The 13,073-nt window shown below is 37.6% G+C and overlaps 1 protein-coding gene across 1 annotated transcript; it reads right to left on the bottom strand.

Annotated features, from left to right (window-relative positions):
• Positions 1 to 124: 124 nt before the first annotated feature.
• PEX3 (peroxisomal biogenesis factor 3) lies at positions 125 to 13,049 on the bottom strand. Its single transcript, XM_034418943.3, has 12 exons — positions 12,855 to 13,049; positions 10,825 to 10,956; positions 9,542 to 9,623; positions 8,872 to 8,915; positions 6,535 to 6,659; positions 4,987 to 5,053; positions 4,837 to 4,891; positions 4,595 to 4,760; positions 4,056 to 4,126; positions 2,639 to 2,761; positions 1,760 to 1,856; positions 125 to 1,222 (listed from the first exon to the last, which is right to left on the bottom strand). The coding sequence occupies exons 1-12, from the start codon at positions 12,925 to 12,927 to the stop codon at positions 1,139 to 1,141; spliced, it is 1,119 nt and encodes a 372-aa protein (XP_034274834.2). The 5' UTR covers positions 12,928 to 13,049; the 3' UTR covers positions 125 to 1,138.
• Between the last annotated feature and the right edge of the window lie 24 nt (positions 13,050 to 13,073).

Raw genomic sequence — 13,073 nt, 5'->3', positions numbered from 1 at the left:
GTATTAACTGATTGCACTGCAGCTTTGCAACTATCTGATGTTTCACTCTATATTCAAAGAACTGGGGATACGTTCTAAACAATAAATTCCTAATTCCATAAACAGCACTGATCAGGACAGCATGTAATCTGTCAAAATATTTTATTGTGATTCAGATATTTTGTAGAGCTCCAAGTAAATACAAATTAAAAATATTTACAAAATGAATGTATACAGCAATAGCCATTTATAAACAGTGTAAACATAATTTTTGCTAGAAACAATACATTTCAACTCCAAACTCATACAGCAAGCTCAACATTGCACTTTTCAGATACCAGCAGATCTTTAGCATAGTCAGTAGTCCCAGTTTGAAGAACCTAAAACTTTAAAAGCCATCTATCCCACTGCTGGGTTGCTTATCTGCTCCCCCAAGTCTTAAGAAACTTAAGACTTAAGAAAAACATTTCGGTGGTTAAAAGAGAGAAAAGCATAATTACTCATCCACCACCAGAAATATAATAGGAGTATATGATGATCTTTTGATCAAAGCCCCTTTTACTCAGTTGTAGAGCGAGAATTGTATGGTGGTTTTGTGGCAAGAGAAACTTTAACTAAAAGCCATTCTCATTTACCGAAGGAGAAAAATGGTGACATGTATACCAGAGCTGGCCTTGGTTATTCTTGTTCCATTTGCCCACTGTCATGTGTTTCTGATACAACTGATAAGTTGCTGAATTGGAGACAGACTGCAGAAAGATTTTATTACTCCAGCCTGAAAATCAACTGGACATAGTTTTCCCATCATACTATTTTTGTGGTAGTTTGCGCAATTATAAAAACTGCCATTAATCTTCAGAAACCATCTGTTGACACAGTGCTTATTGCACTGGTTTTGTTTTGTTTTTTGTAAACAAGTTATTCAAAATTGACTGCCTCAATGCAAAGGCTTACAGCACAAAGATTTTTTATATTAATAATTACTTTAGTCAGCTTTAGGAATTCCAGTATAAAAAATTTGGAAATGAACTTTTTAAAATGTGTTTGTTTTACAAGGATAGTCATTCTACGGCACTTTGTTAATGAGTTTCATTATCAAAATGAATAGTCACAATAACTGGATACTAAATGGTATATTCTGTACATATTGAACAGCAGTTTACTTCTCTAGTTGTTGTGGGGTACTGAAGGCTTCATATACATTAGCAGCAAAGTTTTTCACTTGTTCCATCATTAATAAGTCCTAAAAAGAATATTCAGATCAGTTTTTGCTCTGCTTTATTATGGTGTACTATTTTTACCATGATATCAAGAACGGAAATTGAACCTTTGCAGTATTAGTATATCTACACTAAAGCAGTGCAAGTGCTTAAAATCAAAATTAAAATATAATGAATAGAAGAGATGTAAAACATTTAGGAAGGGGTGGGAATATAAAGGAAACCTAAAGACTTTTTTCGGTGTCAAAAAGATTAGGCTTTCCTCCTTTATTGCTGTCTAATCATGAGAATAAAGAATAGGCTGATAAAATATTTCACTTTAATTATGAATATCTTAACCTGCTCATGATTTGAGGTAATGGTCCCTATTCCTGTTATTTTAATTTTGTTAATTTTGTTAAAACTCATTGGAATTTAGATTTAGCAAGGATGATATATAACTTTAAAATAGACTAAGTGCTAAACACACTTACCTAAGAATAAATCCTACCAAACTAAATCAGACTTATTTTCAAACAGTTGAATTCATTTTAAAACAAATAAAATAGAGGCCTTCTTACCTGAACAAAATGGCTAGGTGTTTCACTGCAGACTGAATGGATCTGTCCATTTATTATTGGGATTATCTTGGCTAGAGGAAGACTGGCACTGGAAAGACTAGGATAGGAAAAAAAATACAGAAGACGTTTGTCTGTTTAATTACTTTCACAATATACTGATATCACAGCCACCGTAAGATTGCAAATATTGAATATTGACATCAAGAACATATGCAATACAAACTGTCCCTATGCAATGCAACAGTGATAAACAGGTGGGAATTCAAATAGATCGATCCCAACTCTTCCATTTACACGCTCAGTATTTCTCAATCTCTGTATGAGCTGAGTATACGCATCACAGTTTTTTGTTGGCTGCCAAGCAGATTCTACTAAAATGTTAGAACAAGAAAAGACACATTCCACATTAATACAACCCTGCTCAAAAGATTTTTGGCAATGGAAAAATGCAAGAGCAGCCATTTATGTGTGGCTCTTCCTAGACTGGAACAGAAAAAGTTGCTTTTTTACATTTTATCTAAATTGACAGCTTGTGATAAAAACAATGAGAGACAGTAACTAGAAAATACTCTAGCTTATAAGGGTTGTAAAATATGTAATGGGATAATTCAGTTCGAAGTAATCATGTTGTACAACCACTCTATGCCTCTTGCCTACTTTGCACACAGTGAAAACACTTTCATTAAAACTATAGTGGAAGCTGTTGTGATGGACATCTTCCATGCATCTACTTTAAATAACTTTTTCTGACTCTCTGAGATGATTTGCAGAGAGTTTTTCACCACTGTGAAATTGCCATTCCACTTTTAGTGGATAGAAAAAAAACCACTATTCTCTAATAACAGTTGGAAGCATGTGTAATATTAAAATCAGTTTTACCTGTTCACAGAGCCAGCATGGCATATGTCCAGTTCAGTAGGTCTGAAGAATTCTGCCATGTTATCCAGTAATCGACTAAACCCTCTATTTAAGCAACTGCTCAAAACTCTATTAAAATCTGGGCTGGAATGAAGAAAAAATTCCCTGGTATTATTCACAATTCTTGGGGAAAAACTGAAGTTGTATCATACTGCCTTTTTATGCACAAACTGAACTTTTCAGTTGCAGTTCCCAAACCCTGATGGGTCATAGGCTATACAACATAGGCAGTACATGTTCTAGGGCAGTGATGGCTAATCTTTTTCAGACCGAGTGCTGAAAGCATGTGCACATGCGCAGCCAAACCCCCAAAATGCAATGTGTGCGTGCCCCGCATGCGTAGGTGCCCCCACACACATCCTGCCCCCGCATGTGTGCTCCCCCATTGCATGTGTGCAGCCCCCCACACGTGTTAGTGGCCCCACCCACGTGAACCATCCCCTATGAATGTGTGCATGCCCCCCACGCATGCGTGAGTGCCCCCCCACATGCCCCGCCCCCGATTGCACACCATAGACCCAATGACCAGCTGGCCAGCGGGAGGCACGCACACATGCATGGCAGAGCTGAACTGGGGTGATGGCTTGCGTGCCCAGAAAGAGGGTGCTGCGTGCCACCTGTGGCACGCGTGCCATAGGTTCACCATCACAGTTCTAGGGAATTATAGATGTTACATATTGGGGGACAGAAGTTCCCTTCCACCCTCCTACCACACATATAAAGGAAATAAACTCAACACCATAGTTCAAAACGATACTTGCCAGTAAACTCATATAGAAACATCCATTTCATTTATCAGCACAAAATGCCAATTAAGGCAATTACTTTTCATGTCAAAGCTTCCAACAACTATACACATTTCTCCTCAGTTTTACTGTATGAATCAGTTTGCTTGTCACTCAGACAATAATAAACAAATTGTTTCAGTAACCAAATTGCAGGCCATTTGGTTACAATAATAATTATGGTTTGGTCCAGCAACATCCACAGGAACCTGCATTTTGGATCATTGTGCAATTTGCAATTAAGGGTCTGCAATGCTGTTGATGCAAATCTGATCTCCATCCACACACCTTGTCCATGATGATATTGATTTGCTCAACACAGAAGTGAAAATTAAAGTATTTTAGGGCATGAAGGGGATGTAAGGCACAAAGGTTACTGGATTTCTCTCTTGAAGTCTTATAATTATTGTCTGTTATTTGTATAAATGGATCTTTCATTTGTAAAGATTTATAGAAAATACCGTTAAAACTACTAACATCTTAAATGTTGAAAATATCCAAATTTCAATTCATTAACATTTCCGTTTCTTCTTGTTTGTCATAGGATGTTTAGCATTAACTCAGGTTCAAGTCCTCAAACTTTGGCTACTTACCTTTCTAACATATCTCTTGTTTCATTAAGTAACTTAATGGTAGCAACATCCTTTTCTGTCAGTTCATTAGCCTAGAAAGACAGAGAATAAAGGCAACCTGAATGTTTTCACAATTAGGGTAACTGACTTTATCTGCCTTGAATTCCACCATGATTGTTGTGACCCTACTCAAGAGCTGTTCCGGAGTAGAATTTACTGTCTATACCAGGGGTGTCAAACTCACGTCGTCAACCCCTTCGCTAAACCAGGCATGGGCGTGGCCAGCTCATGACGCATCCGGGCCATGGGCCATGAGTTTGACAGCCCTGGCCTATACGTGATGTTGCCAAAGACATTGTTTGTGACAGATGAGGAAATCATTGACAAACCATTACACACCGTAATGTGTTTTTTCCCTATCCTAGTTTGGAAAAGCTGAAGTCAAATAAAAGATGTTAGATTCAAGATAAGTTCCAATTCTATGAAAAACATACAGAACCAACCCCCAATTGTAGTTCAGAGTCAGACTGATTCCCTGCTGTTAATAACATGCAAAATACCTGGAAAGCTAAAGGATTCTCTTCATCCGGCATCATGTAATGACATAGGTTGGATTGTGTTGCAGTTTCTTCAGAGGTAGAATCTTCAGGCTGTTCAATTACCTTTCTAATTTCTCTTAGCTTCTGTTCCAGTTCCAAGAGGGAAAGGGCATGCTTGAGAGAAACACTGCAAGGAGAAGAGTTAAACTTAGTAGTGTGCATTCAAACCAAGTTGTTTAGATTTTTAAAAGACCCTATTATACCTCTCAAATACATTCTGCACAGTCTTCTTAATCACGCTTATTAATTCGGTTAAGCCTACGGTAGAAGAGGAAGGATGATTGAAGATCAATTCCCACTAGTTCAAACGTCATAATATAATTTTAGGTAAAATTGTTTTATAGATAACTTACCATCTCCTAGGAGGTGTTGAATACTTGATAAATATTGTTGTTGAACTTCTGGGGGAGCTAAAAGTGTCTGCAAGAAGAAAGATATTCTGTATCATTTCTGCTACCTAAGGGACACTACTGTCCTGCATATCTTGCAGTAAATCAGAACACAGACTTCTTCCTTTACCTCTTCAGTCGCTGCTAAAAACTTCTTAAAGGGCTCTTGTAATCTTTTAAAGTAGAACAGAACAATTCATTCCCCCTCCCCGCCCCCCTTAAAAGCTACATGAAAGCTATCTTGGAAGCACAGCTAGATCAAAGGCAGGCAATCCATAGTATTCCTGGGGTTCTTGTAGCCACTGAACGCCCAAGTTTATGCTGCTAAAATTTGGTAGCAAACAAGAATAGCACTTTTTTTTTTTTTTTACAAAAAAAGGTGTATTAAACCTCCAATGAGAACCAGATTAGTGTAATGATTTAAGGCATCGGGCTAAAAATCAGGAGATGGCAAATTCCAGTCAACTAAGGCAACTACGAGACCGCCTTCTGCCGCCAATAGCCTCCCACCGGCCAGTTCGCTCGCACATAGAGGGCCTTCTCAGGGTGCCGTCGGCCAGACAATGTCGGCTGGCGACCCCCAGGGCGAGAGCCTTCTCTGTGGCAGCACCTGCCCTCTGGAATGACCTACCCCCAGAGATACGCACGATACCAGACCTCCGGACTTTTCGTCGGGCCCTGAAAACACATCTATTTCATCTAGCCGGGCTGGCTTGATCCCATCCTTTCGGTTTTAATTTGAAATTGGTTTTAACTGGGTTGTTTTAAATTGAGGGCCAAAATTATTTAATGTCTTTTAAACTATTTTTTAAATTTTATATGTTATGTTTTATCTCGGCTGTTCACCGCCCTGAGTCCTGTTGGAGAAGGACGGTATAAAAATCAAATAAATAAATAAATAAATAAATAATAATAATAATAACTGAGTGACTTTGAGCCAGTCGGTCTCTCTCAATCCTAGGAAAAAGGCAATGGCAAACCACTTCTCAAAATGTTACCAGAAACAGGGATTTGTCTAGGCACCTGCCAGAGGTATAAAATGCCACACACAAAAAGCCTACCCTCTGACAGGTTTCTTTTACTTTAAAATAAATCTTGATTTCTCCCCCACCCCCCACCCCACTCCTGGTCCAAATGATGAAAAAGAGCTGAAAATTGTAATCACATCTCTTTAACGGGGCCATGGCATCACAACCATATCCTCTGCAGTCCTCCTGAAAAACTGTTTAAAAGCAGTTCCCAGATATAAAGGGTGATTGGTGCCAGGTTACAATATACTCTTTTGAAGGTATTTTAATATTGGTATTCCATGCTTTTTGGTCATCATTCCATTTTAAAAAATTAAATCTCCATCTTACATAGTTTCATTTCAGTAATCATAAGTATTTTCAGCATGGGTCTGTTTCAATGAGATTTAAGCAAGCATAAAAATATACTACAGTATTCAAAGTATAATTTCCTTTCTGAGTTTTCAACCCAGAAATTTTATCTATTTGAAAACAATCTACTTACAGTGCCATTTTTGCAAACTGCTGCATTGTCTAAGTAAATGTATCCACCAATAATATTTAATTGGACTCGGAGAAGAACTACAAGCATGCATGTGCTGTATACTGCTACAATACTCCTTGTAAAACCTTTAATAAAACAAAAAAAAAATTATATGAAATTCTGAACTTATCTTTAAAAATAATATATTTTATTAATAACATTAAATTGTAATGGTGCTTTTAAGAGACTTAAGTCAGGGCTATACTTCTATAAATTATTTGGAGGGCAAATTTCCATTTTATTTATTTTTCTAAAAATATCTTTAAAGGAACAGCATAATTTGAATCTCAAGCTAATCAAAGCACTAGATTTGGCTAAATAAAAGCTATTATATCCATGGATTTACTGAAGCAATAGACATAAAAAACAAGATTTTACTTAAAATGCAAAAAATGGAGGAAACAAAAAATCCACAATTCCCAAAAGGATTCCCAAAGGGGAAAATTTCAAAAATTTTACATTATTCTATGTAACATTATTCTCACTATTATGACACATTCTAATTAATTATGACAACCATAAATTGTGTTTTTACTATTGCAATACATCCTTTTGAACTGAGGTAAATATAATATCATCATGTTCATGTGTTAAGGAGACTCCTGATAAGATTGCTTCTATTGGATAGTAGCTGATGGAACAAAACTATCTTTAAACATCACAATTAGATGTACAATGTAAGTTGAAGGAAAGAGTGTTTTGGTGTGAAATGATAACTGAATCTGATGACTTGCTGAGACTGACGATATGTGTGTCCAGGCAGGAGACACAGGTAGCAAAGATGACACCAAAGAGGAAGCATCATGAAGCACATGTTGAAAAATCTTGAAGACAAAGGTCAAGCAGAAAGAAAGGTTAAATCACTAATAAGCTCTTCTTCCTGTAATTTTGGATAAAAGGCACATTTGGCCACTAGGACCACAGTGAGGACAAAGCAACACCAAGGTTGGCCACAGCTTCTAACATAATACACAGAGGGTGTAGCAGCTGGAGTTCAAGTCCTTGCCACATCCTGGTGATGGTCACTTAAGGTAAGCAGGCTTTCACAAAGGCACAAGACAAAGACATGGCAAGAGTCTCTCAGAGCAAGCAGCTATATTAAACAAGAATAATAATAATACATAACACCCCAGGTTTAAAATTGTTGATAAGAAAGACAAAAAGTTTGGATGTTGCAGTACCTGGAGACAGCAGAACAGAAGAAGAAAGAACTGGAGAAAATCACAAAATACAAACACCTGCAAATACAAGTAGAACGACTGTGGCAAAAGAAAGCAAAGATTCTACCAATAGAAAGAGGCACCTTGGATGTAATCCCAAAACATCTGGTGCACCACTGAACACCAGCAGCACTGATAAAATTACCATCAGTCAATTGCAAAAGGCAACTTTATTTGGAACAGGGTACATCTTGGGACAATATCTCTAACACCAAACAACACCTGCTTATTACAAGTCTTTGGAAATGACTGTTTTCTACTCAGCCAAGCTACCATCCCAACTGCTCTTGACAATAGAGTGAAGAAAGAGTTTAAAGGACACAGAATTAAAATTTCAATTATGCTTTGTGTTGGTGAGCTGAGATTCCTACTTAATTTTAAATGATACTATGTGGTAAAGGCTGAAGTGAGAGAGAGGATATTTTTTTAAAAAACCATTACAAACAGAAGGTTTAAAATTAGAGAAAATAAAATAAGGTGGAAAATAACTACACATCTAAGGCAGTGGCGAAATCCAATTTTTTTTACTACTGGTTCTGTGGGCGTGGCTTGGTGGGCGTGATGTGGCTTGGTAGGCATGGCTTGGTGGCATGGCAGGGGAAGGATACTGCAAAATCTCCATTCCCACCCCACTCCAGGGGAAGAATACTGCAAAATCTCCATTCCCACTCTGGGGCCAGCCAGAGGTGGCATTTGCTGGTTCTCTGAACTACTCAAAATTTCCGCTACCAGTTTTCTGAACTGCTCAAAATTTCTGCTACCGGTTCTCTGAACTCAAAATTTCTGCTACCGGTTCTCCAGAACCTGCTGGATTTCACCCCTGATCTATGGATAGAAATCACTGATTCAGGAGAGATAACTATGGCCATTATGAGAATTCAAAATTAATTCAACAGAGTTCCACTTAACAAAAGTAAGGCTTACTTTTGAATAAATATGCTTTCTTCATGACAAATTATAATGTTTATTGGGATAGTGTTTGAAGCACAATAGCCAATAATGAAGAAAGAAAAGTCTCATTTTATGTACACCTAAAGAGGCTCAATGGATCACAAGCACAATGGTTCATTTGACTTACTTATAATCTTCAATTCTTCCCATATTTCTAACTTATTGGCTGGCCTACAGAAAGAGCAGAATAAACACATTTATAATTAATTGAAGAATTCCATCACATGTGAAGAGCATGCACATCAAACAAAACAAAAAAATCAAACATAAAAATATGATGGAGAAAAATACTGGGATTTTGGAAAGTAATAATGTAATAAGGAGAATGCTTGCAAAGCACAGGAACTTATGCAATGATGCCATTCAGTTGAGAGATTCAGTTGGATTCTTAATCCTACCCATTCTTCTGCACACATTGGAAAGGAACAGGAAGTTCAATTGCATAAGCACGATTGCTCATATAGCACTGGAATAAATCACAATTTTTTTGTGATACTGAAAAAAATACAAATGTGTAGCCCTAGGTTGCCTTGGTAATAAGTATTTCAGAAGACATGTAAAAAAAAGTAATTTAACCAGAATGCAGAATCATCTATGAATTTCATGCATAAAATAATAGCATAAAAAAAGGATTCAGACACTTCAATAGCAAAGTTTTCCTTCCCTAAAGTCAATAGAGTGTTAACAGAAAACAAATAGTTTTGTCCATGCTAATGTTATGTACATACACACTACCAAAATCTAAAGGACAGATATTCAAAACAAACTATAATAATCTCTTGATAATTTATGCTTACTTGTTTTTCAGCAGGGAAGTGAGACTCTCAGAATTCAGCTGATACATCAAAGTGTCTCTTAAAGTTGGAAGCATTGATAGTACTAAAAAGTAGATGATAGGAAGAATTGTTTGAAGGCACGGAGCATCATCAACAAAATAAAAATAATAACTTGAATATAATAGTGAGGATGTTACTGTAGAACTGAATGTAAAGATCTCTATAACATAAATCTAACATTGGGAAAATATTTAAGGCTTATTTAAAATAACCTTTAGAAAACAATAAATGTAAGGATCACTGACAGCCCATCAGTTTCAAAAGGAATCTGCTATGTGAGATTATACAATACTGGTAAAAAAAAGAAGAGCCCTCCTGAAAATGCAGAACTAGACATACAACTTTCTGAATCCTATTTATTATACTAACCTGTCCATATTAGCATGACTAACCGTACCAATGTAGTTCACACATTGTACCAAACTACTGTTAAGGCTAATCATGTTTTGCATGTTAAATTGCTCAGTTATGATTTATAGTCAATTAACAATTTAGAAATATAAAAAATAGCTTACAAATCTATTTGTATTTATGGTAGTTACGTTTTGATGACCTGCCTGAGTTAGCAAACATTGTTCTAAGCATTGTTTCATCTGTAGCAGTGGTGAAATCTAAAATTTGTTACTACAGGTTCCATGGGGGTGGCTTGGTGGGGGGTAATGTGACTGGGTGGGCGTGGCCTTTTTTTTTTTTTACTTTAAAACCATTTTTTCTACAACTTCTTTGGCGAAGAGGTTGTAAAAAAATGCTTTCAAAAGGCTCTGACGATCCCAGCAGAGACTTTTTTTCTTTTAAATGCCTCTGACGATCAGGCAACTCAGCTTGTATCGTCAGAGGCATTTAAAAGAAAAAAAGTTTTTTTTTCTTTTAAAAGCCTTTGATGATCCCAGTTGAGCCACGCGATCATCAGAGGCTTTTTTTTTTACTTTTAAAAGCATTTTTTCTGCTGAAGAGGAAAAAATGCTTTTAAAAGTAAAAAAAAAGCCTCTGATAATTGTGTGGCTCAGCTGGGGATGGGGGGGGGCAGGGATTTTTACTACCAGTTCTCCGAACCACCTGCCTCCATTGCTACTGGATCGGGTGATCCGGCCCGAACCGGGAGCATTTCACCCCTGGTCTGTAGCAATTGTTTCATTAAAGAAACAGGAGTTAGATGTTAAAACAAGTACCAAAAAAAGGAAATTTGACAGCAGCTTCAGACTTTGGTCTCTTTGACAAACAAAATAGCTACAGTACCACCTTACCTGTCATGTTGCAAGTCCTCTGATTACTTTCAAAATGATACTGCCTTCTTGCTTGTGCTATATATTCTGCTGCTTCTCTTTCTTGAATTTCTTTCATTTTTTTCTGGCCATATTTTCCAAGTACATAAACCCCTACAAAAGACATACACACATACATATCACACTACACTCTCTGAAATACCAAGCTACTGACAATTAGGAATATGGTTGATCAGCCCAAAAATAATATACGTCCAGAGAAGCATTAAACAAAGAACTTTTTGTGAATTTATATGTGTTTTAATATGGCTGTACACCCCCCTGAGTCCTTTGGGCAGTATAAAAGTTTAATAAATTCAATTCAAGTCTTGCATTTAGCAAGACCAAAACTTCTGTATTTAGTGGTGAAGTGGTGAAGCTTCTGTATTTAGAAAAAAACCGATACTTTCTCAAGTGGGTGACAAGATACACTTGGAACAGGAAAATATTGTACAAGTCTGTTCATGCAATTGTGAATGAAGGAGGAGGTTGATGCAGAGCATGTGAACTAATTAAAGAATCTGTCTGAACTTGAACCTCTTTCATCAGTAGGATCTACATCTCCATTGGGGGAACTTCTCAGGCAAGATAAATTCTTAACTAAGCATTCCTTAACCAAGCACTCTCCCAATGTACTATGTATCAGTTTCCATTTCATTATTTATTTATTGTAAACTGGCAACTTGGTTTCCTTTAATTACAAATCCCCATTCAATGAAACATATTTATGAATCCAGAATCTTCTAGTGAGAGACATTTTAAACTCAGTTGCAAAAGCAAATACCATCATTAACATGCTTCAAGACAGGTTTTGAAACATTGCCTTTAATCCACACCTTCATCCAGGCCTAGCAAATGTGACTGTAGCTCTCTATCTTCCTTTCCTTCATTGACCTATTTGTACAAGGTCCCAGGTAAAAAAACAACAACAACCTGTCACTTATTTTTCAGAGCAACAGAAAATTATTTTTTCTCTCTTCTACTAAAGATAATGCTCTTGGAATTACAGCTAAATTTGCCTGGTTCGTAACTCTTATCTAAAGGGAAAATTGTTTCAAGCCGATGCTGGCAAATAAGAGCTCAGGTAAAGCACATGGCTGTTTAAATTGCCCAGTCTGGACTGATGGGGTTTTGATTTTTAATGTATTTTAATATACATTTAATATGTATTTTAACATGTTTCTTACTTGGATTGAGATTGTATATCTTAATTGCTGTGAGCCGCCCTGAGTCCTATGGAGATAGGGCGGCATATAAATCTAATTAAAATAAATAAATAAATATGCTTGAATCTTCTTTCCTCCTGTTCATTACTGCTTTGAGTTTATTTTAACTTGGTTTGCTGTAACCAATGCTACGTAAATAAATTCACCCTAGTATATTTATTTAGATTATCCATTGGAAAAAGGCAGAAATATCAGGGTATGTACAACACGGAGCAAGAAAGACCGTCTCGAAAGGAGGAAAGTGGGGTCAGTAAGTGGGGTCACTCTCCCCATATCTCCTGCAAGATTTTATTCATTTATTTATTTTTATTTACGTATTTTGTCAAGCATATATAAGATAACAGTATAAACATAATTTGAATACATGAAAAGAGTTAAGTAAAAAGGAATATTAGGACAGGTATGCACGCCCTCTTAGGAATGGGGTGATGATGATGATGATGATGATTTTTAGCCAACCTAGGTGAACACACACAGAACCTAAGAAGAAAATCGGTAAATTAATCAGGGGTGAAGGTGGCAATCCTCATGCATGCACCCATCCTTGGGAGCAAGCTCACTCGGCATAGATAAACGAAGCCAAACTTAAAGGGGGCGAGCAGGAAACGTCCTGCAGATTTTAGGGGGCGGACGCTTCTGGCTCTGGGGCAGCAGGAAGAGCGCAGGAGGCGCTCGGGATCAGATTAGGGGGGGGATGCTTGTTTAACAGCTGTTTCTGGGCAGCAAAGCGCAGCAAACCAAGGCTCGGAAAATGCCCGGGTTTGGGGGGGGGGAAGAGAAACTCACCGCCCAGAAAAGCGCCCAAGAAGACGCATTTCTTTTTGTGACGCTTCAGGAAGCCCCACACGGCCAGCAGCATCGCGGCGGCGGCGGCGGCGGCAGATGAGGATTCTCAGTCGAGCCGCCGCTCCGCCCACTCGTCCCCAGCACGCCGCAGGAAGCCCCGCCCATCGTCTCCGACGCCGGCTTCATTCGGCCCACGGTCCACCCCGCAATTCGAGTCCC

Source organism: Pantherophis guttatus, chromosome 1 (assembly GCF_059756535.1).
Source record: "Pantherophis guttatus breed Tessera chromosome 1, ASM5975653v1, whole genome shotgun sequence".
NCBI lineage: Eukaryota > Metazoa > Chordata > Lepidosauria > Squamata > Colubridae > Pantherophis > Pantherophis guttatus.
Note: the sequence above shows the minus strand (reverse complement) of the source record. Positions and strands in the feature narration are given on the sequence as shown.

What these genes read in the sequence shown, in the direction of transcription:
- PEX3 (XM_034418943.3), bottom strand. Translation starts at nt 12,927, where the DNA reads ATGCTGCTGGCCGTGTGGGGCTTCCTGAAGCGTCACAAAAAGAAATGC. An exon ending in CAGTTTGCAAAAATGGCACT is followed by an intron (nt 5,054 to 6,534) that starts GTAAGTAGATTG and finishes TTCTTCTTGCAG; the next exon opens with ACACTTTTAGCTCCCCCAGA. An exon ending in GTGCAGAATGTATTTGAGAG is followed by an intron (nt 4,761 to 4,836) that starts GTATAATAGGGT and finishes TTCTCCTTGCAG; the next exon opens with TGTTTCTCTCAAGCATGCCC.